The sequence below is a fragment of the Ursus arctos genome, unplaced genomic scaffold (genome assembly GCF_023065955.2).
Source record: "Ursus arctos isolate Adak ecotype North America unplaced genomic scaffold, UrsArc2.0 scaffold_3, whole genome shotgun sequence".
Taxonomy (NCBI): domain Eukaryota; kingdom Metazoa; phylum Chordata; class Mammalia; order Carnivora; family Ursidae; genus Ursus; species Ursus arctos.
The window spans coordinates 16,311,473-16,332,882 of record NW_026622985.1 but is presented as its reverse complement, the minus strand read 5'-3'; the positions used below and the strand labels follow the sequence as shown (position 1 = coordinate 16,332,882).

The window sequence follows — 21,410 nt, the reverse complement described above, 5'->3', positions numbered from 1 at the left end:
AAGTCTGCTTTAAATAAAATGACACACAGTATAAAGACAGTCTTGCTCTGTCTTTATTAAAGATACAGTAAGACCTACTTAAACAACATATGACCCTACGTCTTAGCTTTGGGAGATACCAGCGGTTCCCGGACTCACAACACCCGGGGATGTTTTTAAACACTAATGCCTGGCTCCTACCGGTGCACACCGGGCATCAGGATTTTCAAAAGCTTTCCACCAGTGACTCTAATGTGCAGTCAAATTTGGAAGCCACTGGGCTACACACTTACCTAGTGAGGGCAAAGGTTAACTGAGAGCAGCAGGGTATTTATAACTTGATCAGATCCCTTAAAAAGCAATGGGAACTTAGGGTGTGTGTGTGTGTACACAGAGGGGGAATCTTATGAAATGGGAGAGAAATTTTAGCTAGTCTTGTTTAAAAAAAAAAAAGCCTGAAAGAAAATAAAAACCATTGGATACCTTTCTGGAAAAATCAGGTCCACAGAGTTTGAAGGTAGTGATGAATCTATTTTGACATTTTACGCTACTTAAGGGAGAGGGGCTTAAAAGGTAAGCAGAAGATCAACAGGAAATAGGTCAGTTACATTCTTAAAATAGTGGATGGTAGCTGGTTTTTAGAGTAGATGTTTCTCAGGTTAACTGCCAACCTTGAACTGGGTTCGCGCAAAAGTGAGATTAAGAAATACTTCGCACTGTTACTGAACAGTAGACATAGCTTTTTGAAGCAGCTGAACCATTATGGGATAAACCGGTGCAAATTCCTTGCCTTCTCTACTTCTTACCGATTGAACATACGCTTCCAGAGCTCCCCTGAAAACAAAAATTAAAACAATGTCAAAAAATTACATGAAATAAAACCACTTAGAGGGTACCAATCTATAAAAGCAGCCCCCATTTCTGGAATTGCTGTGTCCAGTTTCACAAGTGACAAAGTGACAGCCTTCAAACATCTGTTGGTAGCGTTACCACGGTTACTGTGGAAATCCAGAAACACTGTTCAGTCTGCATTGTACTTCGTGGTCTAATCACACAGTCAGAGGCTGTGGCCTCGGATTGTTCTCCGTTTCCCTTCCCTTCCCTGGTCAAGGCTTCCGACGAGCTGCAGGCGCCTGTGCTTTGCCGCAGAGCTCACCAGGGGGAGCCCAGCACCGCGGAAAGGCCGGCTCGGCAGCGCGGCGGCGTGGGGCCGCGCACGCACTCACCCTGCGCGGTGCCTCAGCGCCCCTGTGTTTGAGGACAGTATGAACCCATCGCAGCTGGGCTGAGTGTGCGCGAATTCTGTGATAAGGAGGTAGTCTGAATCTCGGCAGAGTATGTGCTAAGCAGCCAGTCCAAATTACGACTGCGACTGCGACGTTCCGAATTCGCTCTGGGAGTCAGCAAACCAGCCCCACAGGCCAAACAGCGCGGAGCTTGTCCAGCTCTGTCTGCGGCGGCTTTTCCGCGACAGCCCCAGACGAGGCCCAGCAAGGGGGAGGCCATGTGGCCTGCACCGCCTAAAATAGTTACTATCTGGAGCTTCGTGGAAAGTTTTCTCATCTCTGAACCAGATGATCTGCTTCCTTGTTATGTCATGTTTAATTGGAGCTAAAAAGAATGGTTAAAAGATTTTCAATATTGATCTATTTACTCCCCAAGTATAACAATAAAATTTTTGTCATAATCCTGTTTGTTTCACACTGAGATTAGATTAGAGCATTTCTACGAAGATGTAAATTAACACCATTACTCAGCTCACATACTCAGTCTCAAGTCTAATATGTAATTCTTAACCGGATTTTTTGCTCCCAAACACCGCGCACACTGAGCCCCTGGTCAGGCGTATTGATTATCGCCCCACTCTGGGGCGCCCTCCCCTCTGCCAGCCACTTCACGGCGCTGCTGTGACACAGAACGGAGTCCCTGGTGCCTTATGTCCACTCTGACCTCCCTCCTGACTCGTTTCCGTCTGTGCTCTGGGCAGCATTATCTGACTTCTCCCATGTACCCCTCCAAACTCGCCTGTCAGCAACGGGGCACTCCAAACTCCGAGAACGAACGACACCGACAGAGAAGCCCCACGGAAACTAGGGGCTCTGGGAGCCGTGATGGGCAAGGTGGACTCATCAGCTGTAACCAGGGACCACCGTGGGGGACACTAGTAACAGGGGAGGCTGTTTATGCGGGGCTGTGGGCGGATGGGAACTCTCTGTACCTTCTCAAATATGCTCTGAGCCTAAACCTGCACCAAAAAAAGTCTATGCAGGCACCTGGGTGGCTCAGTTGGTTAAAGGCCTGACTCCTGATTTTGGCTCAGGTCATGATCTCCTGGTTGTGGGATCGAGCCCTGCTTGCATCAGGCTCCGCGCTCAGTGGAGAGTGTGCTTCTCTCCCTCTCTCTCTGCCCCTCCCCCAACTCGCTCTCGTTCAAATAAGAAGTCTTTAAAAAAAAAAAACCAAAATTTAAAAAATAAAAAAAGTCATCAAAAAAGTAAAGAAACTTAGGGGGAGTAACCCTTCAGGGTAGTGTTCTGCCCACCATCCCCTATTTCAACAAAGGGCCCCATCCTCTCCCCAAAGTCTCCAAAGTCCTCTTTTAATCTTGCTTACAGATTTCCACCCCCCAGTCCTTCCTCTCCCCTTGGCTTCTGTCTGATCCTGCCCTGCGGTGCCCGCCACCTCAGAGGTGGGGTCCCGGCCCCCGCGAGCAGGTCTGCTGCCCGCACCTGCCACGTGCTACCCCGCGAGGCCGTGTCTACACTCGTAACCCACCCAGCACCAGCTTCATCGTGACCTCCCCGAACCCTGCCTGCGCTGCTGCCGGGTTCGAGATAGTTTGCTGTGGCCTTAAAGACCTTCAAATCATTAGTTTCCATTGTTTGTGTTACCTACCCACGTGCAGAGCAGTCCCCCCACTGTGACCCCAGCCTGACCAGAGGCCCGCCGGGGAGAGGCCCCGCGAGCGGGGAGCATCACTCTGAACCAAGAGGTCTCTGCCTAACAAGGCAGGGCTGCAAAAAGGACCGTTTCTCCTCCCCCCCCACCGATTCTCGGTCCTCCCGAGCCCCATCGTTCTGGGTCTTTCCCTGTTCTGTTCTTGTCCTTATTTTTGGGAGGCGCTTCCGTGCCATCTTCCCTGCAGAGCGCTTTACTAAGGGTCGGCTCTAATGCCTTCTTTTTGACAGAGCCTCTTCCAACTCCAGGCAGCACAAAAGAAACCCCCTCGGAGTCCTGAGCCTTTGTGGAAAAGGCCTAAGACTTGGGCATCAGAGCCGTGGCCTCTCAGCCTGTGTTCTGGGATTCCTGAGGGCCTCTCCAGGCTCTGCTCCAGCAGGACGACTGTCCGTCAGCGCTGGGGGAACCCGGCGGGGAGGCGGCTCTGCACTACCCCCCCCCCCCCCCCCCCCCCCGCCCCAGCTGTGCTATCCCCGCTCCAGTCTGCGCCTGGCTGCTCCCCTGCCAAACCGGAAGAGGACTACATGATACGAGAACTCAAAGACTGTCCCTGGAGCACCTGCGCTCTTCTAGAACATCTACGGACCCCTAAGGCGCTCAGACAATGTTCTCCCCACCAGGCTTCCAGGCGGCCTCAGTTTCTCGCATGCGGGTTATTACACTGAACGGAAGTACCCATTACATGGTCGGTACCCGGCCCCTGGGGAGCTGCCCTCTTAGGAAGGTAACTTCATTTGGAGGGCTGGGCTGTTCTGTTCCTTCATGCAGCCCCAGGACAGAGTGCCTGACAAATGCATGATCGGTGAATTTTTAAAAATGAAATAGAAATACAGGAAGATGAACAGTAATGAGGAGTAATGACAAAAGTGCAAAAGAAAGCAAATAAAGGAGAAACGAGCCTGTAGGACTCACAGAAGCAGCACTGATGTGAGGAATGGAACTTAACCCTCAGAAAATAATGTTTCGTGAGACGCCTTAGTTCATGTCAGAGCTGAACCTTCATGAAGTGATTTCCTTATGAAAAATCTTGCTGCTTTTAGTAATACTTTTCAGGTTGCTATGGCATCCTGGGCAATCACCCCACTCCCAAGACGTAGCCCCTGCAGACTCATACACAGAAGAGAAATCCCTAAGGGCTCCGACTATCTTTGAGACAATGGGGTCTATACAGCAGGCTAAGAAATTACTGCACTGAAATTCTCAGAAACTGCAGTGCTCTGTAGTGAATGAATTAGCTCCACTTTATCTAATACGAACAAATATCAACTTCTTTTCATTTGCATTCAAAAGGACAAGACATTATGTAAACTACACAATATGCAGAAGAAAGTTCAGAAATGAGTTTGGTTAGTTTTTTGGTATTCATGAAAAACACCATCAGAACTAGAGGGAGAAAAACAGATTAAAGCTACCCTCCCACATAAAATCAGAGCAAGATTTTCAAGCAATTATTAAATAACTTCATTTGCTTGAGCAAAACATGAGCTTTCTTGGAAGTCAGGCCAAGCATTATGTAACAGTTAGTCTCAAGTCTCGTTTGTCATCAAAATAAGCAGATTGTTAAAGTTACCCTTACTGGGAAAAAAAAAAGTAGTACCGGAATTGCACAATTAGTAGTAGAAGGGTTGATGGTGACATGGCAACACCGCTCCGTGTGATACAAACCAGCCAAGTGGAGGCTTTCATGGGACACAAAATTCATTTCTGTCAGGCACTGAGTATGAAGCCTGTAAATGGCGCAGACATCTACCACATGCCTCCACAGGCAAGGAAGCCCCTGACTGCCCCCGGGCTCTGTCCTCGCTCTCGTCCGCCTCAGGCACCCGGGCCGCAGTATCTAGTGCCACAGGGACACCAGGAAGGGAGAGCAAATGTTCCTCTCACCAGTGGGGATCCTGCCACTCAGCAGAAGGGCCGAGGAGCTGGGATGGTTCTCGGCCTGTGGGCCCTGGCAGGAGGGCAGAGGGTCCACGGCCGCATCTGGCAGCAACTGTCCCGTCACTGAACAGATAAAAAGTACCGATGGGCTACCGGGGCTCGTCAACATTTCCGACACTGTGAAGGCGTTCTGGGCCAACAGACTAAGGAGGAGCAGAGGAGGGGAAGGGCACGGGAAGAGCTGCTGCGCCGCGGCACAGCTCGAGAGCTCGAGGCCGACCCCCCGCTTGTGCAGAGTCGAGGAATCAGTCCTCAGCTTTGCTGGAAACTCACTCAACACCCACAGAGCCCTGGGCCCTCCCCCAGGCTGCCGGCCCTGCCCCCGAGGGCGCCCACGTCTGCAGCACCTGCCTGGTGGGGGCAGAGGACCCCCAGTTCGCTCCCACTCACACCACCTGGCCCACGAGTCAGTGATTCCTCTGATTTTAACATGATCGTGACTAGTATCCATTCACGCTCTAGAGAAACATCTGGTATCGAAAAGGAAGAGGCAGGCAGAAGAGTTCATTGTTTGCCACTCACGCAGCAGCAGTGCGTCTCCTGACTTGGCCTATTTATGACAACTTAGCATACTGTGCTGGGGGGGACAGACGAGCACACGACAGGGACTCCCCCAAAGGTCAGAACAAACGTACTGACATTTAAAGAGCAGTACTCACCCTGGGTTTATCTACAGGGGAAAGGAGTTCATCTAGTGGTGCTTCAGCACGCAGGGACCAAATGAGTTTTGCAATAATAGATAAGAAAGAACATTCTCTAGGACAAAGCTTCTCTCCTTGCCAACAGCCTGGGCTGTAGCAGGAGCACGGTGTTTTGGAATCCCCCAGGGAGGGCTCAGCATTCTGCCCGGGGCTGGAAGGTTCTGGTATCAGACGTGTGTGATGGACAGGCCTTATTTAAAAAGCATGACAGTATTTCTGAGCATGATTTTCAGCTGCTAAATATAGGCTCAGCAACAGCACTGCTGATGAAATCACTCAGGAGGCATTTTCAAGAGAAGCAAAAGCAAACAGATTTGCGATGTGCCCACAGCAGGACAACTGTTGTGGATGAACTCATTCCAACTTGCTAAGAAGACACCGATGAGCCCCGTTCAGTTAACTGAGCCCAGACCCTGTTACCCAGTGTGCTGCAGCTAAGGGAGTCTTTGAGACTCACGAAAAAAAATCCACCACGACACGGACACCGCAAATCTCTGAGTTAGCCCCGGCGGAGCCTCTCCTCCATCCCTCAAGGTCCCTCCGAGGGCAGCTCTAACGGGTCCCAAGAACTGATGGGAGGCGCCTCTGGCATCCGGTCCCCCTTCTCGGCCAGACGCTCACAGCTGAGCAGAGCAGCAGACAAGCAGAGAAGCCAGGGGATCGGGAGAGGCCGCTCGTCACCCACACAGACGCCGGAGGCCAGTGGCTCACCCCGCTCTGGGCACTGACCATGCGGGCTCAGGGTCGCTCCCAGAAGCCGCCCACTCATGTTTCTCAACGGCCCCGCCCAGCTTCCTTCGGTGGAGTCTCAGCCTGGCCGGGCTGCAGAAGCGCCGGGAAGCTTTAGGAAATCCCGGCGCCAGGTCCCCGCCCTGGAGATTTTGAGGTGGCTGAGGGGGTGGCCTGGACACAAAGGATTCTCCTGTGCAAGCACGGTCGAGCCCCAGCTGGCCCCATCCGTCCCTCCGTGTCTGGGGGACCCAGCTCATCCCTCTGCAGCGAGCTGGGGCAGAGGCGTGCTCGGTGGGGCGGCCCCCACACCGCCCGCATTAGCACCCTGGGGAAGGCTCAGAGGGGCTTCCAGAGCTCCTTAACGAGTACAACTGGCTGGGATTTGGAGAATGAGGGTGACAGAGGAGTTGACTGATGTCGCAAAGGTTTTTCTAGCTTGGCCGATATGTGATGGTGACAGCCCAACCAAGATGGAGAGTCTGGGACGAGAAGATTTGAGAAGAAAGAGGATTTGTTTTTAACATTTGGGGCTTGAGAACTGTGGGGGATGTTGAGTGACAGATGACAGCCAGTTTGCAGGCCCGAAGCCCTGGTCAGTCCAGGTGAGTCACCGGCCTCAGAGCCATTAGGACAGAAGAGGTCACCAGAGTCAGAGGTCTAGATGAGCTCACCTGGGGACCCAAGTATACACAGAAAGTGAAAGAAAAAGGGCTAGGGACACACTGTGGGAAATGATGGCATTTGAGGAGTGGACAGAAGACAGTTCTGCAAACTAGATCGAGAAGAAGCAAACAAACAGGGCCAGAGAGATGAGAACAGAAGGAGAGGACAGAGGTGTGGCAGGAGCTCGGGAGGACAGGGCCGTCTCTCCGTCTGCTTTAAGCTCTTAGGGCCTGGCGCACAGTGAGCACTGATAAAAATGTCTTTAGTTGGACAGCGTTGTCCGCCACAGAAGGAAGTGGCGGTCCACGCTAAAGCTGCAGCCGAAGAAGGCAAGAGCAGCAACATCTGGGCTTGGTGGCCGGACGGCCACTGGAGACGTGGGGCAGAGCACCTGCAGAGCAGCAGGCCAAGGAAGCGGCCGCCCGATGCCCGGTCTGCGCGGGCCTGCAGAGACTTGGGGCAGGGGGTGCTCCCGGAGGCCCCGGGCATCTGAACGGCCGCTGGGTTCGTCCCTGTTTTCTGTTAATAACTGTATCACATTTTGGTATTGTGCACAGTCTGCTCACATCTGAGCTCCGCCAATTCAGTGACTGCAACACAGGAACAGGAGGCGGAAAATGGGGACCTACAGCAAGGAGTCTCTTCGTCCCGGTGCTGGTTCTCAAACCCGGGGCGCAGCTCCTAGGGCTGCCTGAGGCGGGGGGGGGGGGGGGGCGCCCACTCATCAATGTGAAGATTTGGAAGTGAAGGGCGCTGCCGGCTGCTCCGGCACACACGTGCCTGCGCACTGCGGTGGCTGCCACAAGGAGGCACCACCATGCGTCCAGGCCGACCCACGCCCTGCTCCTTCCTCCTCCACGGAGCCCCCCCCCCCCCCCCCGCCGCCCCTCGCCCTCGGGCTGCTAGAACACGGTGTCCCAGGGGCACGCAGCCTTACCTGATGAGGAGGAGCCGGTCCTTTTCAGATGGATGGTCATCTAGCCACTGGGAGAAGCGTGCGTGGGACCATTCTGCCCTCTGCGGGGTTGGAACATCAATTAGAGAAGACCGAGTGCGTCCACATTCTCCCGGGAAGGACAGCACGTACTGGCACAAGAAACCTCAAGGGTTCCCAAGGGGAAATTACCCGAACGCCTGTCTGAAGGAAGGTGGCGAGCCTTCGTGCACCTTCTCAATGCCCAAGGAACCTTTTGGATTAGCCAATTGCAGGTGGGTCAGCAAAGGAAATGGGGTCTCCATCGAAAAAGCTCTATGAACATCAATTACTTGTGCCATTATACTTAACGGGTGAATTCTGGCTTCCTCGGGTAATTTTTACACTGCTGAGAGAGTCAGGGCTGAGTGGTGGGGATTTGCTTTCCTGAATCATTCCCTTCCAAGGCAGAGATTCCATGACTAAGTAAGGCAAGAGAAGGCCAGGAGCCCATTTGGTGAGTGGGGCTCCGGCTTTACAGACTGAAGAGGGAGGTCTCGTCGGAGGATTATGGCTTTATTACCTGAAAAGGGGATTTCAGCTCAGCGGGTGCTCTGGTAAACAGAAACTGAATAATGATGCTGAACGGAATAATGTCCCCCAGGGCGGGGCTACTGGCCACGTGCTCGCTCGTCTGGAAGAGCAGGGGTCTAAAGGAAGGAAAAGCAACGGTTATCCCACACTGTTCAATCCTGAAAGAGGCGATTTGGTAGAAGAACCTTAATAGCACATTAGTAGAATACAGCAGCGCAGCGGCAGAGTGGGAAAGTCAGTAATAGCATTCATCCTAAACTGGCCATTTCTTAGCCATTTCTTAACCCCCTCCCCCATTTAGCCTGAAGACAGACAGACAGACACATGCACACACACCCCCAACCTATACACTCTGGCAGGTTGACCTGCCCTTCACCTCCTTCTTTGACCTCCAGCTCACTGGCCTGTGGGTCTGACTTGACCTCAAGGGGGCTCCGCAAATCCCCCTCCTAGAGCTCGTCTGATGAACAGGCTGAAATCAAAGCAACAGCGAAGGCTTCAGGCAGTTATAATCAACAGATTCTTATCGTGGTCAAAACTTCCAGCTTTCACTTTAAATAAAATCCCTCTATGGGCTATCACCTGACAAGAGTAAATGCGAACACTGTCTCCACGACTTTCAAAGGGCAATTATGTCCTGTATGTACAAAATTATTACCTTGCTGAACATCCCATCGAGATTTGTAAGAGTTCCCTTCCAATACATTACACATCCGGGGGTCGCCCCCGTCTATGTCACAGGCACGTGCGGGCAAATCTACCCCACCACCAGTCACCTACCACCTTGCCAAAAGGCTGGCAGGAATAACTGGAAACCTCCCTTGAGCTCTCCTTGCCTTCGGGCTCTGACGGACGGGAGGTGATTACAGGCCCAACTATAGGGGCTGAATCTCAAGAGGAAAGATGGCAGAGCAATAGCTCCATCAGGAGCAGAAACAATTCAGACAGTGTGAAACAGCTCTGTATCCTGGGCTCTCCTTTCGCCCCATCTTCATTACTCCCATCCACACGGGAGGCCTGCACAGCCCAGAGATGGATGGTAAGGTTTCATGTCAAGAGTCAGGAGCGCTCTCAACAGGCAGCTGGTTCTCACTGGATCCTATCTTAGAATTTTTTTTTTTTTAAGATTTGTATTTATTTTTTTGAGAGAGGGGGGAGCGAGAGAGATCACAGAGGGAGAGGGAGAAGCAGACTCGCCCCTGAGCAGGCAGCCGGACTCAGGGTTTGATCCCAGGACCCTGGGATCATTATCTGAGCCAAAGACAGATGCTTAACTGACTGAGCCGCCCAGGCACCCTCTTAGAATATCTTTAGATTAACTATTCTGTAAATGAAATCTATCTCTGGTAGGGATTTTTTTAATTTCAAGCATTTTATCAAATCACATTGTCCTGTAATTTCTTTTCTTTAGTCATCGTGGACACATTTCAGACCATTTGTGCCGGTCGTCACCAATAATCCATAAAGCTCCACACCAGGCCCTCCAGGGAGTGGGGGGGGGATATGACAAGGGACCTCCTGAGGCCCCTGAGGCTGCGGCACCCCCGCCTCGAAGATCCCCAAGGCCCCAGTCATCCAGCAGCAGAGCTGCAGGCAGAGTCCAGCACCTAGGAAGGTATGAAGCCGTTGGTGAGGGCAGTTTGGTGTCGTCGGCAGACACCCCGGAAGTCCTCGTGTGCGCGGACAGCGGTCTCCATCTGTGTGATAGCACCTAGTTTAACCACTACAGCAGCACAAGCTACCACGTGCAGTGTGCACACCGTGCCAGACGCTGCTTAAAACACGTAATCGTCCTGCAGACAACCCTACAAGGTTGGTAGTGCTCTACCCCCATCCTACAGATTGGTAAACTGAGGGGTAGAGAGACCACATAAAAGCTGGAAAAAATAAGAGAAAGGATTCAAACCCAGACAGCCTGGCTCTTAACTCTGCCCTGCAGCCTCTTTGAGGATAATCAACTGTAGCCACTACTCAACCTGTTTTCAGGGCAGAAAGACTTATTCTGAGTGGGGAACAAAGACCCCTGGAAGAAGTACAATTTCACATTGTCAACAACTCCTAGACAAAAGCCTGAGAAAAATGAATGCTTACAGGATACCCCTTGAAGAACATGCAATTATTATTTCTTTAGGGACCCCAAATTCTCTCTGGGTCGAAGTGGCCCTCTAGTCACCTGTGTACCTCGACCATATCACACAGTCTCTCTTGGTAGTATCTCCACCTGTCTTGACCTTCTGATCCTGCGGGGCAATGAGTGGTACCGCCTTAAAGGCTTCTGGGTGCAGACTCGGGGTCAGTGTGGGGCTGAGGCCGCGCCAGTCCCACGTCCCGGCCGCGGAGCTCAGACAGCCCCCAGCCGAAGTCTGGGGGTGCCGAGCAGCTGCCATTCCCAGACAGTCCCTGGAACCACACGTCCAGCTGCTGGCCAAGTGGGCTGCTTCCCGCGCAGTGCCGAGGCTGCTCCTGTTTGAGCTGCAACAGGGGAAGAGGCAGTGGGGAGGGGTCCCTGCCCTGGTCACAGGCTCATCCCGTAGGCCCGGCCCGGCTGACAGCCGCTGTGAGGGATGTGGGGAGACGGAGAATTCATGCCCTCATGTCTCTGCCCGCCTCTCTGCTCCGAAAAGGGCTTCCCCTTGCCCCCGGAAAACTCACTCTGCCTACGCCATCTGATTTGGCAGGATTCATCTTGAACCCTCGTCCATGACAGGAGGAGACCCTGGGGGCCAGTCCTGTGTGACAGTCCTTGTCTTCGGGAAGAGCAGCCATATGGAATCCTTCTGCCTCTACTACAGGATGACAACCGGGACTCTTGGTCCCCATGTCTCTCGGTGCTCCGCATATGAAGTCCCGGATACAGGTGCTTTAGCATTCGGTCACAGGGAATACGGAACATTCTCTGAAAACTCATGTATTTTCCTCCTTCTGAAAATGAGGATTATAGAGCTGACTCAGCTTCTCTTTCACCTTTGGCCTCAGGGAGTTTCAAGTCAAACACTGCTACCTATAGCAATTAAATTGCTCTCATGGTCTGAATACTGTGTTTTTATTTTCCTCTAATATATTCTTGATGCAAATTGCAAATGATACAAAGGCGAACAGGGAACGAGGACAGGGCAGGAGGGAGGAAGTCTAGCAGCTGACCCGCACCGAGGCTGCTGGCTGATGTGCCTGCATAACCAGGCCCGGTGAAGACCGGTTCGTTTTTCAGCGGGATCTTTTCATGACCTGTCCCTTTGTAGCTCTGAGTCAGAGCAGTTATTTTTCTGCCAAGACCAAATCTTCTCCTCTAGCCGCTAACAGGACTGCCAAAAGAGCCGTGGAGAGCAAAATTGGATTTGATACCATACCATGCGTCACTGACATAATTACCTGTAAACATCAAATGCAGACATTTCACTTCATTTTAAGAGTCTGAAAGAGCCCAGCATGAGCCCTTCCCTTCTCCCTGATTCCAGGTGGAATCTGAAATACTGGCAAGTTAAAAAATAAATCTCTATCCGAGGTGATATAAGGAACAAAAGGAAATTAACTAAGATGTTATAAAATGCAGTCACCCCAAATGCCACAATAGCGTTCTTAGAGGCGAGCGCTCGAAATAGAGCAGCACTTCCAAGGCTACAGCCAACACCGCAGGCGGCCTCCACTAGTCACCTGTTAGGTCCCGTGAGAAGTCATCTCTGCAGTGGGGTCTCCACACTGAAGTGAAACACAGCTCAGTGGCTGTCGGTCATTTGTTCAGGCCAATTATGAAGTAAAGTAAGACTGGGTGTCCCTATGTCCACATCCACCATTGGTGGTGGCCCAAGCCACTCGCCACACCCTCCATTCCAAACCTCCTTTGGGTGAGGGGCCTGGGAGGGTGGCGAGGCCGCCAGGAATGTGCACGGAGATCTGGAACCAGCGGAGACATGAGTGGTGGGGGAGGGGAACACAAGTCTCCCCCCCTGCACAGGACATACGAGGGTCTCCCTTCTGGAGAGGGGAAGGGAAGGCTGGAGGCCTGCAGAATGGGGACCCGGACAGTGTGGCAGAAGGGGCCATGTGGGTCCCGGGGGGAACAAAGCAGGAGGTGGTGCGTGAGTCAGGGTTCCAAGTAAAGAGGTAAGAGAAGCCGCAGGTTCCTTTCTTAGGGTCTAGAGGTCACCAAGCCCAGCAGAGCAGGTGGGAAAGGAGGCAAGGCTTCAGGCAGATGTCCTCTAGGTAAAAGAGTGTCCTCTAGGTAAAAATGTGGCTCAACATTCCTGAGGCCCTCCGGAAGCCCGTATGCAGCAGACGGCGGCGAGAGGCGGCACTGCATAGCAAGAGCTCACCACTACGGTGGGCTTTCAGATTCTCTTCACACTGACTTTCTCCTGGATGACTTAGATGAGCATTCAGGTGCTATTCTAGAAACAGAGTGAAAACGAACAGGAACTTCTGGAATAAGCACTGGGGTGCAGTGGTTACAAGCACGGGCCTTGGGATCAGGCAGCCCTGGGTTTGGAAGGCAGCTCTGGAATTCCCACATGACTCAGACATGCAGCCCTATCAAGGGACCCCACTCAGCATCGGTGCCTCCTGGGGGTCACTCGGGCCTCGGAAGTGTTGTGGTGAAGGTGAAACAGTAAAGTTTCAAGGACACACTTAGCACAGGCTGAGCACCCAGTGAATGACCCGAGAGTGACCGCTAGAATGAAGGCGAGGCCCTCCCCGCTCGATGGGTGCTCCTGGCACTGCCCGAGTATCGGCAAACAACACACCAAACCAGCCCACGGTGGGGCCGCCTTCTGGCTACAGGGCTGAAATCTGAAACTCGGAATAGAAAACCCAGAAACCTTGGGGACATAGTTCTTTCCAGGGATGGGTTCGCAAGTACACAGACAGGCTGGCACACATTGGGGGGTCCTGGTGCTCAAGCTGGAAGCTGCAGAGATGGCTGCCCCTCCTTCCACAAACATGCCAGGGAGCAGCGGCGTTGCAGGCAGCTCACACCGGAGACACGAACACCCTCCCCATGCCTACCATTAAAACCAGCTGACAGGAGTACTGCACACCCGGGTACTGACGCTTTCCTTCTACCGCCCCTCGCACCAGCAGGTCCCCCAGAGCAGCCCCATGTCCCCCGATGGCTTTCATTAAACCTAAGCAAGCTCCCAGCAGAGCATGCTGTGGGCATAATTCAGGGAAAAAGCTGTGTCCTCCGGGGCAAAGGTGTCGGGGCCTGCCCGAAGGCAGGTCTGTGTCCCTGTGCTGGTGAAAGCATGAGGTCCCTTTCCTGTCCCTTGTCTCACAACAATCTGCACGCGGAATGTCAAGTCGGAGCTTTCAGGCCCCTGGCCAGGTGGAGCTGGGGTAACCACCCTAGCAAACCCCACTTCAGGGACAAGGCCATGCCGCAGAGGGATGGACAAGGATGGGGGCCTGCAGTTCCGAACATGTGTCTTGTACAGAAATACAGCTCACCCAAGGGCAAATCCCTAATGTCAGCAGCTTTCTGAGGCCACACTCTGTCCTGGGGAAGAAAACAGTTCCCGCTGCCTGAGCAGCACTAATGGAGACAGTAAAATGTAAATGTGTGTGAGCCGCTGGCTGGCTTCACCCCACAGTCCACTAACATCACCGTCAAGAAGAAAGCACCCTGCAGCAGACGGCCGCATGACGGGGAAGGCGCGCCTGCGGAGGCCCGTATGTCTGGGTCTGGACTGGAGGGTCTCCGCTGGTGTTGTCCCTGTCCCTTGCAAAGAGGCCCCTGCACGGGCCTGCTGCCCTCTCCTGCAGCTGCTGCCTCTAAGCCAGACGCAGGTCAGCCTGCTGGGTTTTGGTTGCTCGCCCGTCTACTTTTCTCAACCCCCATTACATAATGTTTTAGAATATTTTATATTATTTTTCAGCTTCCTTGTTATTTTTAAATGGGAATAACACTACAAGAGGGACTTTAAAATATATTTCCTGGCTTTTCTAACTGCAAATATACAACAACCAAGGCAAAAACCATGAAAACTATAGAAAACCTCTAAAGGGAAAATCACTAGTGACAATCCTACTATCCTCAAATTGTGATGTTTATCCTTCTTGAGTTTTTCTCTCCACACATACACTTATTGTCTTAAAAACAGTAGGGATCATATCATATCTACTGTTTAGTAGATCCATTTCATTATGCATTACAAAGTTATTTTTCATGTTTTTAGACACTAACCAGCAATATAATTGTGAATGGCTACATACAGCATAAGTGTTTTTAATTATACATTGATCGATCATTTTTTCTGAATCCATACACAGGTACTAGAAGGTGTCACCACTGGAACTTCAAATGCTCTGTCAGAGACGACTCTTCTCATAAGAGGACCGAGAGGGCTGGCGGCAGACTCCCACCTTACACGACTTACAATAGAACTGGTCTTGTGCAAAACCACCAGAACCCGTCTCCCACACTGGGACAAAACTTTAAAAGCATGGGGATGAAAGCCATCTTGCCTCAGCACACAGAAATGTAAGCACTATTTTAATTCATACACGTGCAATAAACAACGGAACATGGGAGCCAGGGCTATCAAAAATAGCAGCCTAAACTTAATATGGCAAATCCCAAATCTCAGCTTTCCCACACCTTTTTCAAAAACTAGTTGGTTAATAACCTCCAGTATGCTGGCTGATTCTGTTAACTCAGCATCTTATCACCTGAGATTGCTGGGTTACCCTATTACTCAGTTAAGTGACTTTACTGGAGTCTTACTGGGGTTATTTTCATGGTTATTTTCACAGCCAGGTGACTGGTGGATCAGTGATCTCAGTACCTCTTAACTATTCTACCTGTCCATGTTGGGTAATGCCAAACCCTAGCACTTCAATAAAACAGCTAAATACTTTTTAAAAGGTCTGAGCTGATCCAAAGACATTAGCTGAAAACACATGTGAACCAACTTTCAGTTCTTTTTAAAACCCAACTCTGTACAGATGGGTATTTGAGAAAAATAATTCAGGCTCTTGTTTTGGCATTAAAAAGAAATCTTTGCCAATTACAAGTAGGCAAGAGAAAGTACAGGGCTTTCCTTTCAGTCAACAACCTTGGATTCTTATGTTTTAAGTGACATTACACTTGAATTTTCTACTATCAAAAGCTTGAATGACATAAGACAGTGAAGCAGTCATTCAAAGGACATGGTTCTTATTGATTGCTCTAGTTTCTAGTTCTGAGTCAGTTTTTAGAAACTGCATGCCTGGAATCTCTTACCTTTATAAAGAAACATTCAAACACCATTATGCTCTTGGATATTATGGACAACTACATCAAGGTTTCCCATCAGGAATGCTGTGGTCGCAAAATGGGTTTAAGTATCATGTTTGGTCCCCTCAGCCCTCAGGGTTGGTCATCTTTCTGTATGCATACATTTTCTATGTATGCCACGATGTGGCAAAGTTTGGAAAGTTCTGGCTTATTGAATAAACAGCCACAGTTGTTAAGTTATTCAGTGTTCCTTACAATCTAAATTGGGAGGAGGCCTATCTAAGCATTCAGCACGGAAAAGGATTTTCCCATACATTGGTATATTCTTAGGTATAAATCTGAATTAATGTATTGTTTTTCTTTTTGCACTGGTTTGTAGGAAGTTCAATCCTAAATTTTGTGTCCAACTGCATTAGCCAATTTTATCCTAAATTATGTGCACCATTTCTAGTCATTCCCTACATTTCACCACTAAACTCAATTCTTTTAGGATTCTATTCAACAGTTTTGCTATGGAATGTAACCTCTGACATTTTTAGAGGTAGGTTAGATTGAAAATGATAAATACGCAAATGAAAATTCCAGAAAAAAGATGTCTCTATAATTGCAAACTGCCTCGAATGACTGACTACTCAATATATTTTTGTAAGAATGGAGAGTAAAAAAAAAAATAATGAAATTTATCAGCTCAGTCTTGTGAATTTTAACTCAAAAAACACACGCACGCATGCACACACACAATCAATGCACATAATTCTGTATGGGTTTCTGGTTTGAATAATATCTTTTAAGATGAACCGTATGAAATTGCCATTGCTGTAGGTCACAAAATGGTTGAATATTGGCAATTTCATATAGCTCAACATGAACAGCGGGAAAGGATTTATCGGCTAATAGGATATGGATATATCAACAGCAACAGAACTACGTCTCACCTGAATGACCTTAGCATTCGATAGGACTTTCCTAAATCCGATACTCTTCTGCAGAATGGACCCACAGCCAACTCCATCTGAAACATTAAAAGATACTCCACAGTGTTAATGTCAGAATCCTATGTTGAACTGGGGCCACGCCTGGATCACAGAAAGTTGCGGCTTGTCGTAAACTTCATTTTATCTGGACTGTGAGGCAAGTTTTGAAAGTCAATTAAATTTAATAAAAGGCACGAACTTAGATGACTTTTGCATTTATTTACTAAAGGAGCATAACATGAGACCATTCCTTCAAGAACATAGAGAAACATTTTTTGGTTATGTAAAAGGAGGAAATTCAGATCTTTTTTCCACTGAAAAACTGGAGAAGGGAAGGTTTTTAAGACTGTGTGCCTATACTTGAAGTTGGCATCACAAGCCTTTTTATAGTAAGTATAAATCATGACAACTCTTGTCAAGCTGAGCCAAGTGACGAGCAGCACGGACTCTGGAGGCAGCACACCTGTGTCACAACGCCAAGTCTGCATCGACTAGCTGTGTGGCCTCGGACTTCACTTCTGTCAGTGCCAGGCCCCTCGTCTGCCAAATGGATAAGATGCTAGCTCACAGAATTATAGAACTCAAATAGATACTTCCACAAAGCAATGTGTGCGTGGCACCTAGCAAGTGCTTGTTCAATGTTGGCAATTATTAGCAGTATTTTTTAAACTTTCCCCCTTTTACATTATTAGCAAATTAATTTGCCTCCTGACTCAAGAACTGTTGGTTTCACTGCTCTTTATTCTCCTTCTTTGGCTGGAAATTTTACTTGTCATTAAATGGAGTTTTAAGCTCACTGTTCTTTATCTAGCAAGTGCAAAGTTTTTGCAGTCGTGGGATTCAGATGACAAGCCATTTTCCCGCTCTTGCTATCAACAGTACCCTGGTACAGAATAGCTTAGAAAATAGCTGAAAAAAGTAGTGAAGCATCTTTCTTCAAGAAAAACAAAGGAATGGAGAGTAGGGCTTCTGTCTTGTTGGTCATCCTTCTAAAATACTGCTCAAATCTCCTGCTCCTGGAAAACCGTGGAGACCTAAACAATCACTCATTAGACAAACATTTCAGACTCCCTATTAATTGCCAGAACGAAGTTAGTTACACATGGGGATGAGAAGATAAATTACTCAGACTGTTTTGCCTTTAAGGAGCTTTTTAAATTTAGTGAAGAAGGGGGTGTCTATTTATTTAAACGATATAATTATTATATGAACAAAATCAAAAAGGGTGTATCTATACACACATATATACATATACATACATGTACGCAGATGCCTGATTACTGTTATTTTTTAAAGATTTTATATATTTATTTGAGGAGAGACAGATATAGTGAGAGGAAGAAGGAGACTTCCTGCTGAGCAGGAAGCAGGGCTCCCTCCTAGGATCCCGGGATCATGATCTGAGCCGAGGGCAGACACTGAACAGCCCAGGCGCCCCTACACCTGATTATTATTAAGCAAAATTACAAGTGTGCTAACAAGTGTATGAGCTGTCACGGGGGAACTGGCGGGCAGCTTCCTTGAGATGGTTTTGAGGGTAACTGGTGGAATTTCTAGGTGGAACTGGTGACTTTGTCTCTTAACATAGGAGACAGTGAGTATGTCTTCTATGTCCTAGAGGGAAACCTTAACATAGTTAGAAAACTCTCTAAATTAGAAAAAAGTAAATAAGAAGGGAAAAATCAGAGGCAAGGGAGTCAGGATTCTTGCCAACAAAGCAAAACAGAGCCAATGTTCTCAAATCAAGACAGTGGGTCCTCGGGACCTGTTTAGTTTCTTCACTTGATGGAGTTGCTGGAACGTGGCATTTATTTTACACTGAGCACAAAGTAAAAATGTTATTATCATGTATTCCTGATTTGGTAATTCCAATCATGTGTGTGTGTCTGTGTATGTGTGTGTGTTATGGTTTTTTATACACTGAAATTATATAAGGTTTCATGAAATATATTTTTTTAAAGATTTTATTTATTCATTTGACAGAGAGAGAGAGCACAAGCAAGGGGAGCGGCAGGCAGAGGGAGAAGCAGGCTCCCCGCTGAGCAGGAAGCCTGATGTGGGACTTGATCCCAGGACCCTTGGATCAAGACCTGAGCCAAAGGCAGATGCGTAACGAACTGAGCCACACAGGTGTCCCTTCATGAAATATTTTTGGCATTTTTTTCAATTACCCTAGTGGATCCACCATCTTCAAAGATTAAACGAAAAAACCTTTGCCTTAGCACTTGAGCAGCGTGGAATGTTAACAAAGTACAGTATGAGAGAATATGACCTTGAACTGCTGTATAATCTATGATGGTACAGGAGATTTCCATGCCAGAGTATAATCTCAAAATGTTAAATGCTCAAAATAAATAAAGGACCTCTAGTGTACTAAAAACCATTTTCTTCTGCCAGAATTCCATGAAACAATAAAGGCCATGTTTCCAAAGGGCAGGAGTGTTCCTTTTCGAGGAGGTGACTCTGCAATTAGCTGTGGATATAGAAACGGCAGGTACAATTGCCTCTCTCCCGCTCCCGGTTTTCAGGGAGCAAGGGGTCAGCTGCAGGCACGGGGAACTAATTACAGAGCAGCTCCTGCCCCATCGCAGACATTTGGTTAACTGCGGGGCATCTCTGGATACTCCTACCGCTCTCCTGCCTTGACACTGTTCAGGAGAAGAGGCAATTGCAATGGAAGCCTTCATTATTTTGTTTTCTTTTCTAAATGTATATATTCAGGCAAAGTGAAATACATATTTATGTATATTTAAAAGGGCACCAGAAGACCTATAAATAGAAACTGCTAGGAGTACCACTGAATTAATAATTTAATGCCAGCTCCACGAACCATCCTGTCCCTCGGGGAAGAAACGAAATTGAGGGGCGGAGGGAAGTGTGTGCTTCAGAGGGCAGTGTGGACAAATTCCCCGAGATGCTGTGAGTCAGCAGACTGCAGTGGCCTTGAACTGCTGTGGGAGGAGTGTAGACACAGAGAGCATGTGGTCACAGTAGGAAATTAATTACCTGTAGGAAACCACCTCATGCCCATGACCTGATTCCTAAGGAGGCTGTATGTCGGGTACTTCCCTCACCATGAACCCTCCAGATGGCACCCGGCAACTACTTTCTCTTTCACCTGTGCAACAGAGCCAGGAGGGACAAGTTAGGATTCCTAAACAAATCTTTAAAATCTATCATTATCTGTCTTTGCAACGGGACCGAATGACAAATAATCTGCAATCCCAAACCTACTCTACAGGTCTCTTCCTGAGCTCTTTCTCTTTCTGCTATTTACGCCAGAATGAGCGGGCACTGTTAGCACAAGAACGCTTTTAAAACCCAGAGAGGATTTGTGTGTTCTTGATTCCAGTGGCCTCCATGGTTGTGCTATGTTTTGAATAAAAACTGATAGAACTTTCAATAATGAGGCAGTCAAAAGGCTTTCTAGTCCCCAGGTGATGCCTGTGAACGATGTCAGGGTAATACCTAAGTGTTTTTGACTCACCCGGGAAAATACATCCAACTAAGTATGGTCCCGAAAGCTGAGGGGCGGCATCACGTGACTGCAGGTGTGGCAAGAGACTGCGTCAAATTAAACAAAACCCCCAATTCACTGTTTCCTTAAATATGGGGGAGGGGAGGAGTAGCTGGATCCTGTTTACCAAAGCTACTGGTCATAAATGTGATAGCGCTCCCACCTGTCTCTCCTGTGCCCACAACCCACAGGGTGGGGAACCATCCGCAAGCTGATGGCAGGATGCTCTGAAACTGGGCCACACCGTCGGGGAGGGAACAAAGGAATCAGTGCCACAGTGTCACAGCGGGGCTTCCCACCGAGTAGATGCTGCAGTTTCTCTACTGAAGAAATGGCAAACGGGAGGCCTGGGAGCCTACTAATGAGTCTCATTTCTCTTACGGGAAGGGACCTGAGAAAAGGTCTGGCTGACTGGGCAACAGGAGAAAGAAGAGATGCCAAGTCAAAGTCCGAATAATGCAGTTTCTGGGGGGTGGGAGCTCAACCGGCCACGGGAGGCTCTGTGTTTTGAGCAGGCGCTGGCTGCCGTAGCAAGGGTTACAGGACAATGCTTTCCATCTTTCAAGACTCCTAAGGGAGCGTATCATTAAAATGAAACGCGGGAGGAAGAGCCGCTCGGTGCGGCGCTGGCACGCATTTGGGCCATCTCGCACACTGCCACTCTCATCGGACTTGAAGTGCTGCCTCCAGGGAAGTGACTCAAGAGCCAGCTGGAGCAGAATGCAAATAAACTGGTGCGGGAGGGAGGCCAGGGGAGGGAGGAGGAGAGGAAAAGAAAAACACAGTTCAGGAGGAAAGGGGGAAAAAGAGAACAGACGCTCATTTCAGTAGCACTCACAGTGTTTTTAACAAACAAGTGGTGCGTCCCGGTATTTTCAGTTCAGTGAGCAGCCTGTGACCGCAGTAAGGGACAGGTAACACCCTGTTTATACACAATCCTCTTTAAGCTGAAGTTTACCCGTAGCAACAAAGTGTACAAGGGCATGAGAAGGAAGCTTCTGAAAATGGGAAAGGTCAAAGGAGCAACATTAATGGTAACATTTAATTCCCATTTTTATGTCTAGGCTACCTAAGACATATTTCCCAAAGGAAAGCTCTTTATTATGGTCTAGTGGCCTCAGGCATATCATTGGGGGATGAAAATGACTAATTTTAGACCAATTAATATGCGAAGAGCCTGGCTCTTGAAACATTAGATAATGTTCCTGTTCCCTCTGAACCTCTATCAGAT

At 49.1% G+C, this 21,410-nt stretch overlaps 1 protein-coding gene across 1 annotated transcript in view; it reads right to left on the bottom strand.

Annotated features, from left to right (window-relative positions):
* Window positions 1–31: 31 nt before the first annotated feature.
* The window catches only part of COG5 (component of oligomeric golgi complex 5), a 276,905-nt gene continuing 255,526 nt past the window's right edge, over window positions 32–21,410 (bottom strand). Inside the window, exons 19-22 of the mRNA XM_026513363.4 lie at window positions 16,624–16,700; window positions 8,468–8,594; window positions 7,909–7,988; window positions 32–813 (exon numbers count right to left, since the gene is read on the bottom strand). Of these exons, the coding sequence (XP_026369148.3) occupies window positions 699–813; window positions 7,909–7,988; window positions 8,468–8,594; window positions 16,624–16,700 (399 nt within the window). The 3' untranslated portion in view covers window positions 32–698. The remainder of the gene's footprint in view (window positions 814–7,908; window positions 7,989–8,467; window positions 8,595–16,623; window positions 16,701–21,410) is intronic.